We start from the raw sequence: 27,261 nt of genomic DNA, 5'->3' as shown, positions 1-27,261 counted from the left end.
TCACCCAGCTTTTGATTGAGAGTACTTGAGAGTCAATTCATGTCCTCTTTGATATATCGCTTCCTCAAGTCATACATATGAGAGGCTGTAATGTCCCTTTTCTGGTCTATTCCAATATCTTTGGAAACCCCCAACATTCTTGAAAAACACCAGCTTAATTGTGAAGGTATTTTGATAGTGGCAAAGAGTCCATGGAGTCTAGACGAGAACAATGGTGCTTTCTGTGTACAAATTTGACATTTTGGGAGTACTGCACAGTTTTTGGATAAGTCTGTCATCTTGGGAGAGAACCAATTTTCATATAGATGGATATCTTATGCACTTAAGGTATTGGTGCTGTGGTCAAAATTCATATTTTGGGCTATTTAATATTTTCCATAACCTTGGTGGTTCTGTAGAAATTAATTAAATATTCAAGTTGTGATACAGTGAAAATTCAGAAGACAACTTATTAAAAAAATATGTTGTTATATGAAAACATTAAAGTGGCTATTTTTGAGCCTGAAAGCAGAATTGAGTAAAAAAGCCACTTTAAGAGGGAAATTAAAAGGCTATATTCTATTATATTTGGAAAAGGTTTTGAAGAGAAGAATTGAGAAAGACTATTCATTCTTCACATTTTCCTATTCCAAATCTGAGTTTGGATATGAGCAATTGTTCTTCTTCAGCTCTAAGAGGAAAACCCTCAGGCAATCTAGGTGCTTGTAATGTTTGCAGGAGAGTTGTCCAATCTCAACTCTCAATCACCCTTTCTTGTCCCTGCAGCATTCTTGAACCAACGATTCTTTGCTGGAAACACTAAACAGCAAGAGTGAAATGAAATGTTTTGTATAAAATAGGTATAAAACAAGTTTTGAAATTAAAAATATCTATATTACATGTTTTTTTTCAATTTGCTGAGTCTTTGCCAAGTCTATGTTGAGCGTAGGTGTTGAGTCCATATGCTGGCGGTGAGTCCATATCCAATAACACTGGCTCCATGTGACATACTATTGCCAAATTATGATGGTAAAATTCCTCTACCAGGGACTCATGAATGGGAACTGAGTGGGGATTGCTTTGGAATCCATTTCTATGTTATTGGTTTTTTTTGCAAGAATTGACGAACCCCTCCACAGATGACTGCATATTAGAGAATGCTTAGATGCATGATTTTTCTGGTTAGTTTCAATCTTTATCTGTATGGCTTCACATTAATTACTTATTTATGAATCATGGCATCTCTTCTCCTGCAATGAATTATACATCTAGAAGTTGGCTCTTTCTGAATCCATAAGCCTTTATTTGTGCTTTTTGTTGCTTTGTTAATGAGAAGTTAGCTCTTTCCGAATCCATAAGCCTTTATTTGTGTTTTTACTGCTTTTTCAATGGAGAAAAATGATCAATGGCTTAAGGGGCTTAGGCAGATTAACATATTGATAAGTGCAATCTAACCTCTGTTTACTACAGTTGTGGCCTTGGTGATTTAAGGTATTCTACATATACTTATCATGTACTAATTATGGATTAGCAGAGAATAATGGTTGAAGTTGGTGTTAGCAAACTTGCCATAAAGTCTCTAAATGGAAACTTGGAGAAGGAAAAAGAATATGCAGTGAAGTTACTGCTTGAATTTTGTCGTGAGAGGGAGTTCTGCACTAGAATAGCTTCAGAGAAGGGTTCAGTGCTGCTTCTTAGTGGGATGGCTGGAAATGCAGAGAATCCAACTTTATCTAATCTGGCTGAAGAAACACTAAGAAGAATGGAAGAGATGGAGGAAAATGTTCAGCAGTTAGCTGCTGCAGGAAGGTTTCAACCATTTCTGATTCATCTTTGTGAAGGTACGTGTTCAAATTCAGTCATTACTTGGTTCCTTGTTTTCTTGTTCTGAACAAGCCTGTCAAGGTTTTTTTACATGGTTCAATATTTCAACTGCAAATAGTAAAAAGTACGAGGACAAGCTTCTATCATAGTAAAAAGTACGAGGACATGCTTCTATCATATTTTTAACTCGTTAAATTACTACAACAAAACAATAATAAATTTTGTTAGACCTACTCAATTACCTTGTTAATTACTAACTTTTCTAGATTTTGTTGAATCATTCCATTAGTTTAAGAGGCATTCATGTAATAATTTTCAGAGTGAAGCAAATATAGTCTGCTTTTCTTCAAATTTAATTCTGTTTGTCATCCCTTCACTGACGGAAAATGAAAACATTGTGAACCATAAACAACTTCTTAATCAGTTTGATTGCCCCACCATGCTATTCTGATTGACCCATCAAGCTACACATTTCTTGTTTGTTAGTAGGATCTTTATCTGTGCTTTATGCTTCTCATCTAATCCACAGCTGAGATTTTAAAATTTTCTGGATTAGAAGCTTTAATTTAGTTTGATTTTGTCACGTCTCTGAACTTGTATGAAGCAGTTTGTGAGACATCTCGTAAAGTTTGTGCTCTTTATTTATGCTCTCCCCATCATATATGATCTCTACATTATAGTTGCTTGGAGACAGATATAAATACAGTATCAGATATGGATGTGGCAAATTTCAAAGACATTCTAATATGAATAGGGTGATTATAAGGATACCAATATTCAATTATTTATACATGTAAGATTCCAAATGTATAGAACATAATGTTAAGAGTACTTGTTTTTATATGTTTAGGTTTAATATTTTTAGAATATTATATTTATTTTGTTCTATTAGATTTGGGTGTGTGTGCCTGTATGTGCATACAGGTGTGTGTGTTTGTTTGTACATTCATGTATTTACAATCTAATTTTGATACAATTACTTAATGCTGTTACTACAACCCTAAATCAAACACAACAATCAATGGTGTAGTATTATATGCAAAAATAATAAATGCATCCCAAAATAGTCTTCTCTATATCTGTGAAACGAGGAGACTCATATCTGGCAAGGGAGTGGAAGTATATTATGACTCTGCTCTACATCCTCCTCTTGTACTTATGCTACCTTTTCCTCTCCTGTTTGATCGACTAAGTTTTCTTAAGGTCAAAAGGGCAGGAAATGATATTCTTTGCTAGCATAAGCACCGAGTTTGTGCAGTCATGTGTAGGCTGGATTCATTGGTTGATAAAAGTCTACTATACAAACAAGCCAAAATTTTATTTTCAGGGTAGTTTGATCAATTCCCCTCCGCTAGAGTTATCAATGTATTATGGACTAAAAAACATTATAGTATTATATAGAAATGCTCTAGGTTGTAATGGTTGCCCTTGTTCTGATTTTCACTTAAATTGTTTTGCCAATAATGAAAATAGATATTTGAAACCATTCAATATACTAAACCTATAACAGCGTATATAACTGAAACTAATCACTAATTTTTAACCAGTAAATTGTAAACAACATGAACCCACTCAGACTCTAAGTCCAATATTTTTTGTCATTATTAAATTTAATGGATACAATGTAGTACCAAACAATTCTCAGCTTTAGATATTATGAAATGTCATACCGCTTTTTGCTGTCCAATCACAAGAGACCTACACAACACCTCTTACCACCACTCTTAAGCTTGTATGGCAGACTGCTGCTGTTTATTGAACCTATGCGCCAGACTGCAATCTTAGACCAGTTCGCAGCAACTACTGGTGTTGATGGGTTTGTATGGAACTGTTGAAGCTCAAATCTGGTATGTACAACACTTCTTCAGCTGGGTATGACACACAAACTCCCGAAAAATCAGATTTGGCTTGGCTAGCAAAGTTGGAGTGTTTAACAGCCAGTAGCACTCAAACTCCCTCAGATTCTCAAATCAATCCACTAGAGATGACAATGGAAATGGCAACAAACTGATATTACTTTGATACAAATAAAATCTTCTGATTATTTCTTCCAACAGTGGAGAGCTTGTCATTCATGAGGGATTTCGTCCTCACAAACCCTTGAACAAATGTTCTCCAATATTTTTGTCAATTTCATATAATTTCCAGCTTGTTTGAAAGAGAGCTATTTAATCTCTTTTATAACACTCTCATGAGAGCCCATTCACTTACCTTACCAATGTGGGATAAACAAAACCTCTTTTTATCTTTTCCTTTTTTTCCGAGATATTTGTTTTCCCTCTATTTTCTCAGGTTTTCTTTTTCCCCTGTTATCATGGTTTTTATTTTATTGCAATGCTTTGCCTGTACTCTAAAGCCCCTTTTTCTATCTTTAATGTGTTATTAAATAAAAAGACTAAAAATATTTTGCTTTTATCTGCAGTCCAGTTGATGTGAGTTTTGTTTCACTACAACCTACAGAATTGAATACTTAGTATTTCAAGATGGAACACCAAATCTCCACCTCTATCTTGGATAAGGTCACTTCTCATGCTAAGCTTGCAAATTAGGATCATGAAATGACTTCAAAGTTCCTTCAACTGTGGATGCTCAATGCAATAATGTGATTTGCTAGTAATCACTAAGGAGATTTATGCTTGTTCAATCAATGGACATAAATTGCTTCTAAAGATTTGGCTTCACAACGTGCAATGAAAATATAGCTTTTGACTTCCAAATACATATTCATATTCTGTTTTTATATTCATATTCTATTATATCAAATACATTATTTCATTATATACAATTAATTTAATAAGAACTATACATTTTTTGATCATTAATAATAGTTATATTAAATTTATTGCTATTTTTTAAATTATTTTTATTATTTTTTATTGAAACCTCATTTGGGAAGGGGACATGACAATCCACGCTTCTCAGAAATTGCTTGTCATCAAGCAATGCTAATTTTTAGTGCAACACCAATATCCAATCTGGTGATCTTGAAAAAAAAAATTCAACTTGAGATTAGAATTTGCAATATATTTACAAATATAACTTATCAAATTTGAGGATAATATTAAATAAAAAATACTAAGTAATTCTATTTTTTGAACTTATCTTGATGTACTATAGTGCTTTCTTGCCCCTGGTTATGCATTGCCTTGTCCTATGATGATTCCTGATGAGTAATCCTTATAATCCTTGGAAAATACTATATCTCTTCCCAAGCCTTATGGATACCCTTTTAAGATGGATTCATCCCATGCAATTACTGGCAGAGATTATCTCTTTCCATGCTTTTATGGATATCCCTTTAGGACATATTCATCTCTATAGTCTTTAGGAGAGACTTTATTTCTTCCCAGGCCTCTATGGATATCCCTTTAGGATGTATCCATCATTATAACCCTTGAGAGAGACTTTATCTCTTCCCAACCCTCTACAGATGTCCTTTTAGGATGTATTCATCTCTATAACTCTTGGTAGATACTTTATCGTTTTACAGGCCTCTATGCATATTCCTTTAGGATGGATCCATCTTTGTGATCCTTGGGAGAGACTTTATCTCATCCCATGAATTTTTGGATATAGCTTTAGGATGTATCCATCTGTGTCTTGTATTTCTCCCAACCAATCAAGTCCAAGAGCATGGAGTGAACACCCAGTCATTTGGCCTTTTGGCCCCACTTAGGGGTTGGCATACTTGATTGGGGAACTTATTGCTGCTACTGCTTGCTTCATTGTGTTTATTATGATGTAGTATAAATCTGTCGTTAATTCTCTTTCTTATATGTCTTAAAGACTGTATAAGCCTGATTATAACTGCATATAAATATGGTTTATGTTCTTCAAATGTAATTGTGCAAACGCTTCATAACTGATTGATCCTTTATCCCTCTGCATTGTGAATGATTTTTGTAGTTTTTTTTAAAAAACCCTGCAGGATGGCAGGATCATGCTCTAAATCCAATGTAATGTCCCCTCTAGATCCCCCTTAGGATTTGGGACTGGTTTTCTTTCAAACTCAAGTACACGAGAGTTCCTCCTCATTAAGGCTCTACTGCAGTGCTAAAACTCTCGTAAACTTACCTTGATGAGAGTTGATATTTGTTATTATAAAAGTGATAGCCTGTGCTTTATCATTGATAATCATTAGGATATGTATTCAATACTATTGTATTACATTATACACTAGTCAGGTATTTATGAGAGGTAATAGATATTTTTGATATTTTTTTGTTGATAAAATAAGATGGGGTATCTTCTTCTATTAGATTCACCTTCAAGTCTGACCTTGGGGTGGTTCATATTGGAAATATGCATTCCTTTTCCTGTATAATCCATAATATATCCATCTTTCTCGTCTCTATATATCTCTTCTTACCACAATAGTTTATGTAACTATAAATAGATCACCTTTATATAGATATATCTTCATCTGCTATCTGATGACTATAAAGTTATCAAAATTTAATCTCTCTACCTTCAAACAAATTCCTTATAATCTTCCTTTAAATTCTGATTTAATTCACTCTTGTATGGTCCTCTCTATATGTCTTGGATTATATATAAAAGGTTACTCATGACTGTTAAGTTCTAGATGTAATATTTAAACTAATTAATAATACCCATTCTATATTGATTATTCAATTCGGTTAGTACCAGTTATATTTAATCATCTATGCTCCTTACGATTGAGACATTGCGAATGCTCTCTTATACCATGTGCTTGAGAAGTCATGGGGAAGAGACATGTCTCATACTTCTTACTTTCTAACGGTAACATTCCATTAGACTTGTATAAACTAATTGCGTCATTTTTATTTGTTATATTGTATCATTCTTAAATGATTTCCAATTACTATATAACTGTTCTGGTATTATGACTAGTACCCTTTGCTAATCATTGTTATCCTGAAGGTAACTCATCATTAGTGTTATTGCTGTCTTGTATCAGAACTCTTCTTGCCTTATTCAATTATCACATCTTAATTTTAATACCCAATTTCTGAATGCCCTTTATCAAGCATAAATAATATATTCTATTCCATTTGTGTATGTTGATCAGTGCAGACTTATTTCTGTGAATACATCAATAATGTTTTACGATAGACCTTTAAGCTTATATCAGATCATTGTATTCAATCAACTGCTTAGAGTATTGGGACTTCTGCTATTGAAGTACCAGGGTGTTTGTTTCTTATATTTTAAGGCCTCTACTAGCTCGATATAATCACTACATTAAGAAGCATAACAAATAGCACACTCATCTGCAATAACGCTTATTATGTCTGTAATGGATCAAGGCAATGATCTGAAGTTGTGGTGCTGTATAGAGGAAAAAGTTATGACATTTGATTAAATATTAATCATAGTAGCTTTCCAATATTCTCCTAACTTCATATCCTGGAAGACTTGTGTTCACCGTGCCTTCCTTTGGTCTTAAGGATGGGGCCTCTCCTTGACTCTAATTGATTTAGTCCATCTATTCTTTTTATCATCACCCACGCCAGCATTGATCATTTATGTGGCAGGTTAGGAAGGGGAAGTACCATATATCTTAGGAAAATTGTCAATTCTTTAACCTATTTTTAGGCATGTATCTCCATCAGTGATCTTATTATTATTTAACTTAGATCTTATATTATATTAATATATAATTAAATATTAAGATTTTCCTTTGTTTTCATACGGTCTTAAAATTTAACATTCTGTGATGGTTTCATGCAGGTTCAGAGGATGTTCAGGTAAAGATGGCAGATTGTTTGGCTAAGATGACCCTTGCAAACAATGGAAAAGAACTAATTGCAAGGAAAGGTGCAAGAGTGCTTGTAAATATGCTTTCGTCAACATTGGAGGCAAAAACATCAAGCTTACATGCTTTGTTCAATTTATCAACTTTGGATGAAAATTCCGCTGTCCTTGTTGATGCGGGTATCTTGCCACCACTAATGAATATTCTTTTCAAAGTGCACTCTGTACATAATCCTGCACCAACAAATTTGAAAGAATTAGCTGCTGCTACATTAGCAAATATTGTTTCCAAGGCAGGGCATTGGGAGTTCGCAGCTGCTGATTCAGAAGGTAATTCATTGCAGTCTGAAGTCATTGTTCATAACCTTCTGGCACTATTGACTCATGTTGGCCCCAATTGGAAGGTTAAGCTTCTTCAGATACTCTATGGCATTGCATCGTCACCACAGGCAGCAGGTTAGTACTCTTCTACATGTTTAAGATTCAATCCTTCGAAAATTCAAAAAATATTGAGAAGAAAATTTGATTGTAGAACTTCTATCATCTAAAGAGATAACCTTGTGTTTATCGGGTCATCTGGTTAATTTCCTGTGTTTGTTAGAGCCCTTTGTTGACAAGTGAAACCTAAAACTAATTACCACGAAATCCTATAGAAATTCTCAATTGAAGGTAGAAGATTGAGGATGTAATAATTTCTATATCATCCCATGTGCATACCAGGATATCTTTCAAAGTCCTGGTGCAGTTAATAATTTTCAAAATTATGGATACAGCAGAGTACAAGGCGTTTTTATACGGTTTATATATACTATCGTTTCTGAGTCAATATTTGATAAACATTCGACACACATCAACCAAAACCAAAATATTGGGGATTATTTTACTCTAGGATGACTTTTAAGGCCACACACAACTAAAACACCAATATGGTGTAGAAGACCCTCTTAGTAGCTCATTAAAGAATTGTTTTCCATTTAGCTTACATGTTGTTCAAAGTTTCTAATCTTGAGGTTTATGTCATGAGCAAGGTCAGTAGTGAACATAGATTGGCTAATTCACATATACCTAGGATACCACAAAATCATATAAAATAAACTGCATGTTTTTGTTAATCAATTTAACTTCATCATAATTCAGGCTCACAAACAATGTAGCCCTTGTTTACCGTACAGGGTAAAAGAATACTTATCACATGTAGTATAGCAAGATATAACATAGAACATATACTTCATTCATATATGCAATATGCACTCCAATGCTTACAATATGATTCTGATTATTACAATGATCACAACGATAATCCAAAGTCCCTTCCGGACGGTGTACATATACTTTCCCGAAGGGGTGACTCAACTGTCACGCACCCTTTCAAATACACTTGTACTCGTCGGTTGCAATATAGAATTTACCGACATCATCCCCCCCAAAAAGTAAAGTGGTCTCCGGATGACAATTACAAAATTACTGAGACACTGAGACAGATTAACAAAATGGAATACATATCTTCATTGCTCACGAGAAATTGATCACAATTCTTTATTGTTCTCATGCGTCTAACATGAGTATAGATCGCTAAGGCGTGCGAGAGTGTGGAGAAGGGAGTGGGCAAGAATTTGGGTTTGAATTCTTCAAGCGGGAATGTGATTGAACCGTCCGGTTCTGGAGTGCGATCAGTGTCAGCAGACAATTCCCCTACTTAGCCTAGTGATCCTGATGATGGCGGGACTTTGGAGGACTCTCGGGGGGGGGGGGGGCAAGTAGAATAAAAAATGGTCTAGCTTGTTTGGGATCCATCCAACTGGCAAATCTATCTTCTCGTCGGTTAAGGACACCTCTGCAAAGGATAAAGTTATGTATTCCATTGAAATCCTAGAGCAAATCATCGATAAGAATATATCTTGTATGGACTCAACTTTGGTTGGAAGGTTTTTAGGGGCTAGACCCAACATTGAAATTGTTAGGGCTTTTGTGAGTAAGAAATGGAAGTTGAAAGGCTAGGTTGATATTACGGCGATGGCCAAAGGGTGTCTTTCTTTCAGCTTTTCTTGTGATGAAGACAAGTGGGATATTCTTTGTAGCAGTCCTTGGGTCTTGGTGAAGCACGCTCTGATTTTACAGAGATGGACTCCAAACTTTTACTCTTTGGATGCTTCTACTATCCAAGCCCCTGTCTGGGTTAGGTTGACAGGCCTTCCGCTTGAGTTTTGGGTGGAGGATGTGTTTCAGGGTATTGCCAACACCTTTGGGGAGCTTTTTTCTTTGGATCGTGTGATTGTTTCTCGGAGAAGATTGAACTTTGACAAATTCTGTGTTGGGGTCTACCAAGGCATTGATATGCTTGATTCTATTTCGCTTAAATCTAAGTTGGGAATATGGAATCAACACATTGTGTATGAATCTATTCCCTTCGCCTGTTTTCATTGTAAAAAATCTGGACATTGGGCCAAAAAATGTCCTTTTTTGAAGGGAGAGCCTAAGAAGGTCAAGAACACAGAACAACAGTATAGAGAATACAAAGAGTGGAGGTGTGTCTTTGGTTGTGGATGCTCCCCTACCAGCACAAATCAACAGTATTGAGATCTCATAGGGTGGAAGTGAGTCTTCGGGTGTGAATGTTTCTCAACCCAATTTGGGAATAGATAAGGAGAAGGTGATGGGAAATGAGGATGGAGTACAGAAAAATTTGTTAAATCCTAACAGTGATTTTCTTGACAAGGTTCAAGGTAGGGAAGTGTGTCACCCCGAGAATGGGGTTGATAGTGCCAGTGGGCTGACCCATAAGGATCTATCCTTTGCTGAGATGTCTGTTCCTTCTGCTCAGGATGCTACTTTGGAGGGCAACTTTGTAAGTGGTGAAGTGGAGGATATTTTAACTAGTTCACATGAGGAGGAAGAGATTTGGGAGGAGGAGACATCTGGTGCTGACTGGATCCTAGTTGGTAAAACATCTAAAGTTAAGAAGAAAGGAGGAGCCAATCATAAAAAGGAAGTGGAGATTGCTGCAACCAAAACCAGGAATAAGAAAGGAGACAGCTCTGGCGCTTCTTAAAATACAGTCTCAAAAAAGGGGGATTCTAAATCTAACAAAGTTAGAGACTGCTGTCTTTCTTCAACACCTATTGGGAAAATCCTCAAGAATGGGGATGTTGGTTCTTCCCCTTCCCCAGTGGGGAGACCTTCCAACATGCAAAAATGAATTGCCAAGACTAATAGAAGTATTGTGAATGGTAGTTAGAGGACTATCCTTGAATCAATTTTTTTTTGTAAAAGATGAAGATTATCTCATGGAATATCCGAGGGTTAAATAACCCTCACAAGCATGACATTTTGAAAAATATGATTAGGGATAATAGGCCGGATATTTTTGTTATTCAAGAAACAAAGATGTTGAAGGAAAAAGTGGAAGGTCTTCCAATTTTTAGGGGTGGGAAGATCATCGGAAATGATTTTGATGGAGCTTCAAGAGGTATGGCTATTTTTTGGAATAATAAGTGGATTCAAGGAGATCTTATTTCTGAGAATAGAAACATGATGAATGTTAGATTTTCTAATTCTAAGGATGGCTTTTCTTGGGTTCTTACTAATGTTTATGCACCCAATACCAAGTGGGGGAGAAAAGTTCTTTGGAAAGATATTAGTAATTAGAGAAAGCTTTTTTGCTAATGAGAATTGGATGGTTATGGGGGATTTCAATACTCCTTTAAAAGAAGCTGAAAAATGGGGAGGCAGCCAGACTAATTTGGATAATAGATTAGATTTAATGGACTTTATTGATAATCATCTTCTTCATGATCTTGATTTGTATGGGGTTGAGTACACCTGGACTAACTAAAGAACTGGAAAGGATCTCATTCCGGTCAGGTTGGACCAAGCACTTATTAGCAGTGACTGGCTCCTAAAATACAAATGTTTTCTTAGTGCTCAAGTCCAATTGGGATTGGATCATTATCCCATTTTCCTAGTGGCTGATATGCTTAACTATAAGAGAAATTTCCCCTTTAGGTTTGAAAAAATGTGGACTCCTTCACCCGGACCTGGAGAATCTCATAAAGGAGTGGTGGGGTATAATTGTGGAAGGTACAACTATGTTTAAAGTTGCAGCTAAATTGAAAAATGTCAAAAAAAACATAAAAAAATGGAATAAAGAAACCTTTGGCAACATTTTTGAAAATAAAAGGAAGATTTTGGAGGAACTAAAAGAAATACAGGATAGAATTCAGATTGATGGATATGAGGCTGTCTCTAGGGAGGAGGAAAGTGTTAAACTGGCTGAGATTCATGATATCATTACCAAGGAAGAGATGTATTGGAGGCAGCGATCCAGAAAAAGTTTTTTGAAGGAAAGAGATCAAAATACTAAGTTTTTCCATTTGACTACTTTGAAGCATAGGATGGTTTACAGAATTTCTAGACTCAACACAGAAGAGGGACTCACTGAGAATAAGGAGACTATTAAAAGGGAGGTAATGGAGTTTTTTAGTAACTTACTTCAAGGCGACCCCAATTTGGATGTGGCTAAACATAATTTTTTTCTTGATTGTATTCCTAATTGCATCTCTGAAGATCAAAATAAATCTCTTACCTCCATGCCTTCTTATGATGAGATTTCTAAGGCTGTTTTCTCTTTTGATGGAGATAAAGCCCTAAGGCCTGATGGGTTTCCTTTTTTGTTCTTTCACAAGTATTGGAATATCATTGGTACTGATGTTTGTAATGGGGTTAAGGAGTTCTTTGGATCTAGGAATATTCTTAAAGAAGTGAATGGTACCTTCATTGCTCTTATTCCAAAGAAGCTAGGAGCGGATAGTTTGGATCAGTTCCGGCCTATCAGCCTTTGTAATTCCTTTTATAAGGTTATTTCTAAAGTGCCGACCCTTAGAATTTTGCCTCTTCTTCTTTCTGTTATTTCTAGACAACAAAATGGGTTTGTTCTCGGTAGACAGATTTTGGACTCCATCATTACAGTTCAGGAAAATATTCACTCTCTTTTGGTGTCTAAGAAAGAAGAGTTTCTTCTTAAGCTGGACCTTTCCAAAGCATATGATAGAGTGGATTGGACTTTCCTTCTCCGAGGTCTTGAAGTGTTTGGGTTTAATAAAAGATTTAGGGATCTGATCTTTATGTTGGTTTCTTCTGCCTCTTTTTCAGTACTTGTTAATGGCTCTCCTACCCCTTTCGTCAAGGCTTCTAGAGGTCTCAGATAGGGGGACCTAATCTCTCCTACTCTCTTTATACTTTTGGCTAAATGCTTGGGGAGATTTGTGGAAAAAATGGTGATGTTGGGGGACTTTGTGGGCCTTAATCCATCCTCTACTGCTTTGATTTGCTTTCCTCAACAATTTGTTGACGACTCGATTGTGATCGGAGAGGCCTTGGTAAAAAATGCAAGGAATATTAAAATAGCCTTGGAGGATTATGGGCGAGCCTCAGGACAAGTTATTAACTAGAACAAAAGCATGATTTATTTCATTAATGTTAATGAGTTAAGGCAAAATAAAATCAAAAAGATTATTGGCTGTGAAATTGGTTCTCTTTGCAGCTCTTATTTGGGGCTACCTCTGTGTTTGGACCCCCCGGAAAGTTTTTGGTGTTTGCTGATTGATAAAATTCACATGAAACTTGCTGGATGGAAAGGTTTCCTCCTTAGTCAGGCTGTAAAGTTTATCGTTTTGAAATCTATCCTTCAGAGTGTTCCGCTTTATGCTTTGAGTATTTTCAATATCCCTCGAAAGTTTGCTCTTGCTATTGAAAAAATTCATAAGCTCTTCTTATGGACAGGAATGGAGGTTTAAAAAAGGTTACCATTGATTGCTTGGGAGAAAGTCTGCATGCCCCTTAACAAGGGAGGACTTGGATTAAGAAGAGTTACAACTATGAATGAATTCTTATAGGCTAAATTATTATGGAGATGGTACAAGGAGGAAGGGGAATGGAGGAACATTTGGGTTGACAAATACAACAGGGATAACAATAATTTTAGTCAATTCCTTCATAATGATTTGGTGCAAGGGGGATCCATGATTTGGAAAAATGTTTAGAAATATAAATACATAATAAAGAAAGGGATCAAATGGAAGGTGGGCAATGGAAGGACAGTTCTTTTTTGGGAAGACACTTGGAACTTGGATCACCCACTTTGTGTGGATCCAAGATGGAACAACTATATGGAGCAATGTAAGAATCTTATTGGTTCTTTTGTGGTGGATTATTGGAAGAATGATATTTGGTTGGACCTTAAAAGGGTGAATGACAACTTGGCTGACCTTAACAAGTGTCTGAATGCTGTCTTTTTAAATAAAAAAGAGGATGATCTAATATGGAAGTTTGATTCCAGTGGAATATTCTCTGTTTCCTCAGCCTATGCTAATTCTTTTGATATGGACCATGAACCTTGTTGGGCTAAGGCTTGGGTGAAAGGTATGACACCTAAAAATAAAATTTTCTTTTGGATTCTTTTGTAGGATAAGATCTTGACTGTTGACAATTTAGTGAAGAAAGAATTCATAATTATTAATAGGTGTGTTTTTTGCAAGAATGATTGTGAATTGGTCAACCATATTACTTTGCATTGCTCTTTTACCAAAAGGCTTTGGGACAAAATGTGTGACCTGTTGAATATGGTTTGGGTCTTTCCAACCACTATCCAAATGTTTTTCACCAGTTGGATTCCCCCTTTCAAGAATGTTTTGATCTTAAGACTGTGGGATTTTATTGTCACTTATCTTTGTTGGTGGATATGGAAGGAGCGTAATGATAGGATCTTTAGAGGTGTGGAGTCTAGTCCTGATCAAGTCTTTTATAAAGTTAAGGCTTTAATTATAGAAAATATCAAAGCCAATGGCTCTGGCCAGCAACCTCATAATGAGTGGGAAGATAGGGTGATCCAAAATTGGAACCTTAGGAGCTTGTGTAAGTACTAGCAGGGCCCTAATCCGAAGGATAATGCTAGATGGGATAGCCCACCAGTGAATTGGTTCAAAATAAATTTTGACGGGGCCTTTAAAGGGAACCCGGGTATTGCTAGCTATGGTATAGTTATCAGGAACTCTTACGGTGAGAAAGTGGGATGTATGGCTATCCCTATTGGTAGTCAAACTAATCATGTGGCTGAAGCTTGTGCCGCCCTTCATGGTCTCATCTATGCTAAGAATTTGAATTTGAGGAAGGTTTGGGTGGAAGGAGACTCTCTTAATATCATTAATTGTCTTAATAAAATTTCTAAGCCTTCATGGACTATTAGCAATATTATTTTTCAGGCTATTAATATTATTAATTCTTTTGATAAATGTGTTGTTACCCATAACTTTAGGGAAGCAAATCGAGCTGCCGACTGGGCAGCCAACGTGGCCTGCTTAAGTGATCATAAAGTTATTTGGGATTATAATGATCCTTTGCCTGCAAATGGTCATCAAGTTATCAATTATGATAAAGTGAGGTGTAGGCAGAGATGTTTTAATAATGATGATGTCAGAGATTTGTAATTATGATTTGATTATATTTGGGAAATGGTGGGTGATGATTTTTAGAACACCCAGCTTTATTACACATGGATTGTGGGTTGTTAATACCATTTTGTACTTCAATTGCGGTATTCATAATGCTAACAGTCTGCATATGGTTTTTTTAGAGAAAGCTTTCCAGCGACATTGAAGGGAAGAAAATGGGAGGGAAAAGGAAGAGAGTGGAACCTGCAAGCTGCAAGGAGTGGAAGAAGAAAGAGGAGGTATGGGACATATTGACGAGTGGGAATTTCACAGGCTACATGAAAAGGCTCAAAGGAAATAATCCTGTCATAACACAACAATTTATCAAAACATGGAGGGATGACTCTATCCTTGTCGGAAATCAGAGAATAGATGTGACTAAAGAGGTGATTGCGAAAGCTACGGGGCTGGATATGGAAGGCACCAACTTCTATCAGGATAGGAAGTTGTTGGATAGGGCTATTGATGAATTTGCGGATTCAGCAAAAGAGTGAAAGCGACTAGTGAAAACTGGTAACTCTTATTTCAACCTTGCCTCTGTTTCTCGACCTTAGAGATTTGTGCTGTTTGTTATTATGGAATACCTTACTCTGGATGGCTGGTTTACAAAGCTTTATGGCTACAACTTTATGTTAGCTAACCACTTTAGGCATGCTATAAGGATCAATTTCTCCTTTTATTTGAGGTAGTCCTTGGGTTTCTCTATTCAGGCAATTCAAAATTATCCGAATGGGGAACATGTGTGTTATGAGGGACTTATGGTTCTTATTATGAATGTTTTAAAATCTAAAAAGGCTGAAAAACCTAAGGGCAATTTGAAGGGGGTGGAGTATGATACAGAGGGCAACCTGTCGGAGAAAGGCTATGATAAGGATACAGAGGATGAAGTGGAAGGGAGAAATAGGAGTTTGAAAGGGGGTATTGGGTGTAGCTCTCAGAAGAAGAGAAAAGTTGAGGTGAGCAACTTTGACCGTAGCAGTGACTTTGTTGAGGAAAAGATGAGAGGCTCCCAAAAGAAGGGGAGCGGTGCAAAGGGACTGGATATTAAGGGTCACAATGATGATAGGGTTTCAACCCCATCAGATGATGAAATTCTTGCTCATAGAATGGGGAGGAAGAGAAAATCGATGAGGTCTCAAGAGGAGTGGGTTGAGAATTATATGAAGAATGTGGTACTAGAAAAAGAGGAATACAAGGATCAAGAGCAAATCTAGGATTTTGATAAGGATGAGGGTGAGGCTGACATTACTAAAGGACACTTAGGAAGCCCTACGACCATTCTGAAGGAAGTTGGGAATTTGAAACAACAAATGCAGTTTATTGCTAAGGAAGTTGAGCAGGTAAGCAAATTGGCCAAAGAGGAGCGCACTTTAGGTCAACATATTGACAGGCTTTTAGAGGTTATTGGAAATGCTGAAGAGGTTAAAAACCTTCGAAAAAAATTTCACAGATTGAAGCCAAAAATAGGGTGCTGGAGAAGGCTAATAGTGATAATCTGAAGAAAGTGACAAGCCTGGAGGCCAAGGTGAATAATATGGAAAAGATGATAAAGAAAATGATTGATAATAATAGTAATGCTTTAAAGACTATGGCAGATAATGTAAGCAGTCTCCTGAAAAAGCATGAGCAAGATAAAGGACAGGATTCCCCTATTGTTGCAGAGAACCAGGGACCTAGTAAACGTACTTGGGCTCATTCTAAGAAGAATGAGGAGAAGAACAAGATGGAAGAGATGAAGGCCACTGCGGAGAATATGCACATCTTGGCAGACTAGGCTGCTGACCTGCTAAAGACTATGTAGCTGTTCGGGTGCTGGTTTTTTCTATTCCTTTGCTGTCTTTTCAGCTTTGTTTCTGGTTGGCCTCCTGTTTTCTTGTGTTTCTTTGCTCTTTCTGGAGGCCTGTTATTTAGTGAACTATGCTTTTAGACTTAGATGTTAGCCTTTATGCTTTTTTCTCTAGACTTTTGGTTACTTTGTAAAAGGTTTTGGGTCCTTTAAAACCTGTTTTTACTTAATCAAAACAAAATGAAATACATTAACTGTTACTAACTATAACAGGATATATTTTTTTCCTTCACATCACATTCACATTCCTCCCATGCCTACACCAAACTGGTCTCCAAAAAGATGTTGCATCTGTAGCCTCTTCTAACACAATATTGTCTCCCTAGCCAATCTGACCTTGATAGCCACTCGTGCCGCCTTTTTGCTTCCAACTCTTGGGTACACTGAGCCAAGTGTCGCTCTACTGCCTCCAACTGGATGGTCAACTCCTCCCGAGCTTTCTATGAATCCACCAAGATAGCCTTAAGTCCACCCAACACCTACTCGAGTTGCTCAAAGCATAGCATCCCTCTTGAAAAGCTTGCTCTAATGCTCTCTCCACCTTTGGCACACAGACACTCTATGCTTGTAGCAGCTCTGGGCCTCATCAACTGGTCACACTTCTCACGACTGATAATTGAATTAACCAGAGGTCTAGGGGCAACACCCCTAGTGGGGTCAAGGGGCAGCGCCCTCGTGGGGTCCGCGCACTCTCTATCGCAATACAGGGCGGGGTTGAGGGGTAGGGCCCCTACCGCCAAGACCAAATTAGCACCCTCCAACCCATACAAAAGTCCATGGAACACATCATTTTTGTGATTTTCTTTCGATCCCATATCTTTCTGCCAACCGCTTATGTTTTACTACTTGTTTATGCCTTTCCCTTCGTATCATACATTATTCATTGTGAAGTGTTTTGATTTGTCGTCGTTTTAAAGAAAAAAACCTCCTATCACCCTTCTTTTGTGTTCGTACGGTGGTCTCTCTTTGTTATGTTACAACCTCGTTGTCAATACTATACGGTGTACGACTACACAATGTACTCTCCCTAGGGTATTCCGTATAGTGTACGACCACAATGTACTGCCTCCACAGTGTATTTTGTACAGTCACCTCCACCCCGTTTTAACAATGGTTGTACGACAATGTTTTGTCTTTTATAGCTTTTTGCTTGATCATATGGTGCTCTTCCTAGGCCATACGAACTACCGTATGGTAATTTTTTCATGTCCTTGTGCCGTACGACCATGTGGTGTTCCTGTCCCTTCCTTTCACCATCTCCCTTGCCGTACCGTGTGTCAGTATACCACCTATACGATATCTACTCCTCTGTCTAGCTTTATGGTGGATCACCTGTGATCTCCTGCAATGTTTTGCTTGACTATACGGTGTCCTTCCTAGCCGATACAATGTTCTGGGTGAGTGTCGTATAGTGTTTTATTCCTTGCTCCATCACCTTCCTACATGTTTGTCGTATGGTTCAGTTTGCTAGCTATTTGCTATCCGTATGGTGGTGCTCGAAATTTATTCCTCTTTGAGCCATACAAGACCCCTTGCTTTTCTTTTGATTGCTCCTCCCTGCGTTGTACGATACTTTCTCCTTTGGCCCTTTACTTACCTTTATGCTGTACAGAAGGCCATACGGTATCCTTTTTCTTTCTGTTACCATACGGTGAGTTCCTCCTTCCTACTGCATGGTTGTGAGTTCTCTTGTCCATACGGTGAGCTTATATGCCTTCTTTGCTTCCTTAAATGTTCTGATGTCTCCTATCCAAGACTGTATGCTCTAAATCCATATTTCCTCATTACGCATATTAACATTTATCCCTCATCTTTAGCTTACTCTAAAAATTTTAATATTTTATTTTACACTTTATTTTACATATATACACCAATATTCATTATTTTTAGACTCTCAGTTGCTCGTCCACGGAGGTCTTTCATGATAGACTTTTAGCTTCAACCCATTGATTGCATCGGCTACTTCCTGTCGAGCATCCATAATTTTATTGGCCCATTATCACCAACTTCGCGTATCTTGTATGGTCCTATCCACTTCACTTTGAACTTTCTTGGTCTAATTTCGTTTCGCCCATTATACTTCAAAACTAATTGGCCTGGTTGAAATTTATTTAATTTTAAATGCTTGTCATGCCATAACTTACACCCGTTTTGTAACTTCTGTGGTCCATTGTGCCTGCAGTCATCGCTCATCCAGTTTATTAAAATTGTACAACCTCTCTCTTAGACTTTCCATATCTCCCAGTTTGTACTCGATCGCGATCCTTAAATTTAGTACCATGAATTCCGTCAGTTGCCACTCCTTGCCGTCAATAACTACATTCTTGATTCTAAAACCTTCACTCAGTACTACTGAAGTTTTTATTAAGCCCTTCCTCTTTGTTTTCTGTGCAGACTGTACAATGCTTTTCCTTGCCCCTAGTACCTTTCTACTAAATCCATGGTGCAGTGTAACCTTTTCTTTCCGCGCAGTCCGTTCACCGTGTACCGTACAGTAGAATCTTTCCTTTTTCTAGGTTCATATGGTATGTTCTTCCTCTTGTACTGGTCATATGGTATGTTCTTTCTTTCAACTTCAGCCGTAATTGCCTTGCCTTCTTTCACTTCTCTGCATTCCTTCAGACATTCATTTTCCTCTCCTTTATTACCTTCGTCGACCCTTAATATATTACAGGTCGAAAAGAGCTCGTAGTCCTCCATCTACCAATGGAGTAGGCCGTTCACTGAGTCGAAGTCATCATCGTTAGACCCTCCTTCCAGTCTTAATACTCCCTCTTCATCAGGTTCCGTTCTCTCCTTCCCCTTGTCGTCCCCTCCACCTTCGCCTTCAGAATCTAATGATGCTGCCTCCTCACCTATCATCTGTGTGTGTACGTCGATTACAAATCTTTGGCCTCCGTGTTCCATAGACAGGGTATTTCGTTTCCAGTCATGTTTCACCTTTGCTTGTACTTGCCAACCCTACCCAAGGATGGCATCATTACCCTTTTCTTTTTAACGGAATGACCACAAAATCCAATAAGAATAGTTGCGTTCCGATGGTTACCGGCTGCACCATCAGGGTTCCCAATGGCTTGATTCCGTGCTGATCTGCAGTGAGTAACTGAAATGTAGGTGGCCACAATGTAGGTTGTCTCAACTTTTTCCATATATCCTCCAGTAACACATTTACGTTTGACCCTCTATTGACAATTATGTCTGAGTATGGTTCCCAGGATACCCATCTCTACTACTGCCGGATGTCTTCCCGTCGTGAGTGCCAGTAGCATTGGGTCTGCTGCAGTCGTTCCCCTGGCATCATTTCCTGTTTCCTCCGTTGCTTTCAGAAGTGGTGTCATGTTCAACATCATTGTTTGCAGCTGAGGCATTGTAAGAAGGTCATTTAATTTTATAGGAACTTCTATTTGCATTACCTGCCTTATCATGTTTTGTTCTACCATTTTTCTGCTCGAGGTGCTGGTAGAGTCTTTTGTTTGTAATTTCTCTATTTCCATTTGTTTTTCCAACTCCGTGCGTGCTTGCTGCAACCTCTTCTTTTCTTCCTCTGCATTAGGGTACTTTTCCTTCTTTGCTTGCTCACGCATAATGGCTAGTGTTTCCTTATCACATGTTTCGATGCTTAACAAGTTCACACCCTGCTTCAGGCATTTTGAATCCTCGTGGTCTCCTAGACCACACCATCTGCATAACAGCTGCGGCATCTCCTTCGTGGTACAATCTCTGGCTAAGTGCCCTCAGAGATTGCACGCATGGCATTGTATCATTAGTCGTCCATTGAGGTTGCATCGTTGTTTGTTTTTGTTCCGGTGGACACTTCCTACGTCAGTAACACTTGCTAGTGTCCCTTTGACTTCATATTGAACATGCATTCCTTTATGGAATGTCTCGCAATCTGGCATATAGAACAAAATTGTTTTTTCGAGCAGAAGCCCTTTATGTGGCCTTCTTCCTTACAGTCCGCACACCACAATTCCCCCTTCATCGAGTTAGGATTCTTTTTCAAATTTTTAAATTCCTTCATCGTCGTAGCACATCCTTTTGCAACGCTCGAACTTTCTTGCTTGATTCTTTGTTGCTGTTGCTACTTTCGGATGATGAATCGTCTGAATTTGACGATTTGTGCTTCTTCTTCTTGCTTGTTTTTTGCTCACTCTCCAGATCCATCGCCCGATTATACGCATCTATGTACTATGTTGGAGGTACAATCTTCATTTTCTTCATCAGAGCCAGCCGTAGCCCCTCAACAAACCATCATTATTTTAATCCGTCAACCAATGGGCTCTCCATCTTCCCCACCAACTCTTTTAGCCTTCTCGCATAGACATGGATAATTTCATTCTTTCCTGCTTTGTGCTGTATATTTTTGCTACAATTTCATTATCGTTCCTTAGCAGTTAGAACTCTGCTATGAACTCCTTGACGTCTACCCATCTAGTTAATTTTTGAGGATCGACATCCACAAACCAATCAACTGCTACACCCTGTAGGGTTATTGGGAACTATTAGACCGAATTATCCTCGTCCGTTACACCATTTGCTGTCCATATTGTTTCAGATGTGTTGTAGTGTTTGATCGGATCTGTCATCCCATCGCCATTAAACTTTGGCAATTTCTCTTTTGGTCCTGCCATTGTTACTTTCTTCTGATTCTGCAGTACCTACTGTGTACCTGTGTTGTTCTGAGCACCCGCGTTGGCTTGCACAACTGCACTACTTTGTACAACCGCCCTACTTCCAACAACCGCATTCCTGGTGAAAAAAATCTTCCTCAAGCGAAGTTGTTTGATTCTCTGCCTGTATCCGTTCATTGGGTGTATTGGGAACGAAAAGTTCACTCCATGCTCATGCTCGGCACATCGCGCTGTGCGAGTTCCTTTCCTTCCATTCAGATTCTCTACCCTCGGTGTATACAAGTTAAGGAACTCCTCCCTTGTCTCTTCCACCAAATTCAATCGCTGTCAAGTCTCTTTTAGCAATTCCTCGACACTCGTCGATCTACTAGGTGAATGCACTCCCTCCGTCTGTGCTCATCCCCTTGGTGTCCATCGGTAATCTGTTGAAGCTTCTGTCTGCGCTTCGTTTGTTGTGCTAAAATTAAAATTTCTTGTGTTGTGCGTATTTCATCCTTATCTTTTATCTTATTCCTATCCTTGTTAAGCCGATTCAGCATTAATCTTCATAACACTTCATTCCAGGTTCGACTGGCAATGGTGCCAAATGTTTACCATACAGGGTAAAAGGATACTTATCACATGTAGTATAGCAAGATATAACACAGAACATATACTTTATTCATATACGCAATATGCACTCCAATGCTTACAATATGATTCTGATTATTACAATGATCACAATGATAATCCAAAGTCCCTTTCGAACGGTGTGCATATACTTTCCTGAAGGGGTGACTCAACCGTCACGCGCCCTTTCGGATACACTTCTATCCATCGGCTACAATAGAGAATTTACCGACAATAGCCCTTTTATCAATTCAATTCTTAGTGCAATAGCCTAAAGAGATGGAGTTCTTTATCTTATTTATTCAATTGACATTTTTACTCTTCTTAGGCTTCTTGTTTTCTTGTGCATTCAAAGGACATTTAGGGGATGTCTATCCCACTTATTACATGTATGGCACCCAACTATGAATCCTTTACCAGATCCAAATCTTCCTCTTCCTCTATAACCTCCTCTTTGTTCAAACATTGGTTCTTTTCCTTTATCAATATTTTTTTTTGTTCATTGCTGTTGCTAGGCCTGTTTCCTCTTCCTCTTCCTCTATTGCTGCTGCCTTGTCTCTCTTGTCTCCTCATTATCTTGTCTTCAGCCTTCATGGCAAGTTTGTAACATTCCTCCACATTCCTTGGTGTTGACAAACTCAATTCATCTTGGATGTTATACCTCAGCCCTCGAAGATATCTTGCTACCTTGTCTTCCGCATCCTCTTTATGTGCAATGCTTATATCGAACTTATTAAACTCTTTAGTGTACCTTTGTACATCCATCTCTTTCTACTTCAATTTTTTGAACTTATAAACTAAGTTTTGTAGTCCTTTGGAAGGAACTTCTCCTTCATCTTCTCTACCATCCTAGGCCAACATGTTTTTGGGGATACCATTCCTCCATCTCTCTACCTACAAAAAATCTCACCATAGCAAAGCATGTCCCTTCAACCTAGACTTAGCAACCTTGATGCATGAGCATTCTTAGGTAGTTGACAATCCTGTATGTTGGTGATGTAGGTGCATCGAGCTTGGATTTTGTGGACCCTATGTTTTACTTGGTTAGGGTTACACTCGAGGCATATCTGTGGACCTTGTCCTAAGTACGCATAATGATTAGATGGATTGTGTTCGAGTTAGAGATCTTTTGGTGGCTGTTGGTAATGTGTTCCTTATTTCTTGGGTGGACTTTGGTGATGTTTCTGTGAAATTCGATTGTGGGAGTTGGCTTGTGTGATCTTAGAGGTGGATCGTTGGATGGTGTGTGGGCCTATGGCTAAGGCCGCATTATGTTATGTTATCTTACGAGTTAGTTGTAATTGTAAACTTGAGGCATATCCTAAGTGTTATTTAATTTGCTAGACCAACTTGTTTCTTGAGTGTTTATTTACTGTTACTTGCTAGGCTGACCTGAGGCTTGGTTTAATATAAGTAGAGGGTCTTGTGATGTTTAGAGTCATTATGGAGATGAGCATGAAGTAGCTAGGAGCATCATGGGGGATGATATCTAGGAGGTGGATTTTCGCATATGAGGATTGAGTTTTATTCTTCTTTGTATTGGTTGTAACTCGGAAGGCCTTACAGTTGGGCATGTTGGGTGTAAATCTTATGATTCTATTATGAGAATATATGTTTCAATTTATTTGAATCTCTACGTTATTGTTATATTTTTGATGTCTGGTTATTTTCTAGGGCCTAAGTCACCTTCAAGTGGGTCACCTTCAAGTGAGGTACAGCTGGCCTTGCACCATGTCAAGTGGTATCAGAGCGAAGGTTTGATATGGTTGGTGATTGTTAGAGTGTGGTGTATAGAGATTCCATGCGATCCTTATTGCAGATCTGTGTTCTTGGACTTATAAAAACCTTTCTTGTTGTTCGTGCGAGGGGTTAGGTTCCAATCTGACTTGCAAGCAACTCGAATTTGTCACAAGGTGCTCGGGTAGGATTTGTTGTAGATGGTTTTTGAAGATCTTGGAAGATGCCTCCGAGAAGATTGGACCCTAGGACGATTGCAAATCTCTGTGATTCGGTGGAGATTAAGATTTCAGAGAAGGTTAGACCAAATTTTAGATTTGAGACGGAGTTGATGAAGAATGATATGGTCACTGAGATCATGAGAGTTATAGCTGGTCTATTAAGGAATGTGGGTATGAAAGATGGTTGAGGAAGTTGCTGGAGACTCTGAGGTTGTTGGATCTAGTGGAGAAGACATAGCCAATCAGATGGAGAGATCTATGGGAGACAAAACTAGTTCGTTGGATAAATTTGGAGCTTACTTGAAACTAAAGAATAAGATGGAGGTTTCTAATTTCTCAGGTACTCTAAATCTCAAGTACCTGATTGATTGGATTGGTGAGTTGGAAGACTACTTTGAGTTAGAGGATATTGGCGATCTACTTAGAGTGAGGTTGACACAAAAAAGTTGAAAGGACATGTTGCTTTATGGTGGAAAGAATTGCAAAGAGATAGAGAAGAGGAAGTTGAAATGAAGATCACTAGGTGATGACTCATGGTGACAAAATTGAAGGCTAAGTTCATTCCTGTTGATTATGAACGTGAATTGTATAAGAGATTGTGAAATCTGAAGCAAAAGGATATGACTGTGAAGGATTATACTGAGGAGTTTTACAAGTTAATAATTCGGTTTGGACATAGAGAACTTTCTAAAGAAAAGGTGGCTAGATATATTTATGGTTTGAGATTCAATTCCAGGATGAGATTGGTATGCTAAAGATTGATTCGGTTAAAGATGCTTATAAGTATGCTCTGAAGGCAGAAGATGAGTTGAAGAGAAGACATCAAGGTAATCCCCGAGGGAAGGAGAAGTAGGAACATTTGGTGAAGGATAAACTGATTGTTGAAGATGATCCAAAACATGTTGAACCTAGGAAAAGAACAAGTAGAGGTGTATTTAAGGGTACTTTCTATTATTGTGGTGGAGGACATAGGTCTTTTGAATGTCATCATCTTGACAGGAAGGTCAGTGATAGAAGAGGAGTTGTAGTAAATGAGAATGAGGATTCAGTGAATGAGCCCGAGGTGGAAGTTAGCTTGCTAGTTCAGCGAGTATTGTTTGGTAAAAAGGTGCTAGAAACTTGACAGAGAAGGAACTTGTTCAGGACTTGATGCAAGTTTGGAGTTCAATGCTAGAATGTGATTGTAGATAGTGGTAGTACAGATAACCTAGTTGCTGACGAGATGGTTTAGAAACTTGGTTCGAAGAGAGTGAGACATCCTTGTCCTTATAGGATCAACTGGTTGCAAGATGAACATGCTTTGGAAGTGAGGAAGCAATGTCTTGTTAATTTCAAATAGGGCAGTATGTGGATCAAGTGTTGTGTGATATTGTGGGCATGAATAGTTGTCACACATTACTTGGTAGACCTTGGCAGTATGATTGCAAGGCAATGCATGATTGTGTTTACAGTTGAGAAGGGTGATAGGAAGTTTTCCTTGATTCTTTTGTAGGATGTAGAACTTGGTAGGAGGAATCTAAGTGTTGGTAGACAAGTTGAGTTGAAGGATTCTCTAAGGGTTAGAGATCAGCATGGGAAACAGACCTATGGCACACCGATATAGATGTAAAGTTGTTTGTTGCAAGACAAGATTTGCAGAAGTGGAACAAAGGCAAGAGTTTACAAATTGATTACTTGGAGGACATGTATGTGAAGAACCAGTTTGGGGTTGATGTCCTGAATCTTGGAAGATTTTCTTCCAGCTATTAAGAACATCTTTTCACACCTGGAGCGTCTGATGCAAGAGCATCTTGGCATAGTTGGCAATCCTGTATGTTGGTGATGAAGGAGCATTGAGCTTGGATTTTGTGGACCCTATGTATTGCGCGGTTAGGGTTATGTTCTAGGCATATCTGTGGACCTTGTTTTGTGTGTGCATGATGATTGGATGGGTCATGTTGGAGTTAGAGCTCTTTTGGTAGCTATTGGTAATGTGTTCCTTATTTTTTGGGCGGACTTTGGATATTGTCTCCACGAGCTTTGATCCATGGGAGTTGGCTTGTATGATCTTAGATGTGGATTGTTGGATATTGTGTGGGCCTATGGCTAAGGCTGCATAATGTTATGCTAGCTTATGAGTTAGTTATGATTGTTAACTTGGGGACTATCCTAATTGTTATTTAATCTGCCAGGGTGACTTGTGGCTTGAGTGTTTATTTAATGTGAGTGGTTATTGTAGGCTGACCTATGGCTTGGTTTAGAATTATTAGGTGGTCTTGTGAATGTCTAGAGTCATTATAGAGATGAGCATGGAGTAACTAGGAGCATCTTGAGGGATGATAACTAGGATGTGGTTCTTCGCATATGAGGATTGAGTTGTATTCTTCTTTGTATTGGCCATAACCCAGAAGGCCTTATAGTCGGGCTAAGTCATAGGGTTCGCCTAATTTTCGGCTTTAGATTTGAAATTTGGCGAACCCCCCAAAAATTGAAAAAGATTTGATAAATTCGTCAATAAATTCATTAGGCAATATTTGCCTTGTGGTTTTGCATTAAACAAAATGCTTTGAGGGTCGAAGTACAATGTTGTGTTTGAGGGTCGAAGCATTTTTGAAGGTCTAAAAAAACACTGGAAATCATATTCGTGTTTGAAGTTGTCGTCAATCCATCCTCTGCTATTGTTCAACTTAAGCTTCTCATCTTTGGCATCTGAAACTGCCCTTCATCTTTGGCCTTTGAAGTTTCTGTCCATTTTTTGTTGTTGTTCGTCTTTGCTATTCAACCTTGCCATAGCTTTGCCATTTCTAGACTTGCACAGTCGCCAACGGCTAGGTATGTAACATATTTATAAAGTTTTCATTTATTTTCTTAGGTTTGAATTTATTACTATTTTATTAGTTCTTTTCAAGAGTGAACTATTATATGAGTTTCAATGTGGCTTACATGTTATTTTTAATTACTTGTTACTATAAATTGTTTTTAGAAAAACTTTTATATTAATACATATTTTATTTATTTATAATTTGTAATATATTAATGCTTTGTATGTTTTTTATGATTATTAATATTATTATTATTATAGTAGTTTTTATTATTTTTATTGTATAAGATCACATTGGAAGATTATAATTTTTTAATTCTTATTTTGTTTATTAGAGAAAAAAAATGTTTTTTTAATACTTTTATTTATATTTTAAATAATTAGATGAGTT

General features: G+C 37.8%; 1 protein-coding gene across 2 annotated transcripts in view; it reads left to right on the top strand.

Moving 5' to 3' along the window:
• LOC149573047 (U-box domain-containing protein 44-like) overlaps positions 1-27,261 on the top strand; it is a 161,131-nt gene that overhangs the window by 49,045 nt on the left and 84,825 nt on the right. The window contains exons 3-4 of one of the 2 annotated variants that reach the window (XM_089814218.1): positions 1,514-1,820; positions 7,519-7,998. In XM_089814218.1, the coding sequence (XP_089670344.1) occupies positions 1,514-1,820; positions 7,519-7,998 (787 nt within the window). The remainder of the gene's footprint in view (positions 1-1,513; positions 1,821-7,518; positions 7,999-27,261) is intronic. The other variant, XM_089814219.1, reaches the window with a different exon arrangement.

This window comes from Cupressus sempervirens, chromosome 2 (genome assembly GCF_028749045.1).
Source record: "Cupressus sempervirens isolate cs-2001-9-10 chromosome 2, ASM2874904v1, whole genome shotgun sequence".
Lineage (NCBI taxonomy): Eukaryota > Viridiplantae > Streptophyta > Pinopsida > Cupressales > Cupressaceae > Cupressus > Cupressus sempervirens.
The sequence above is the reverse complement of the archived record's forward strand: the minus strand, read 5'-3'. Positions and strand labels throughout refer to the sequence as shown.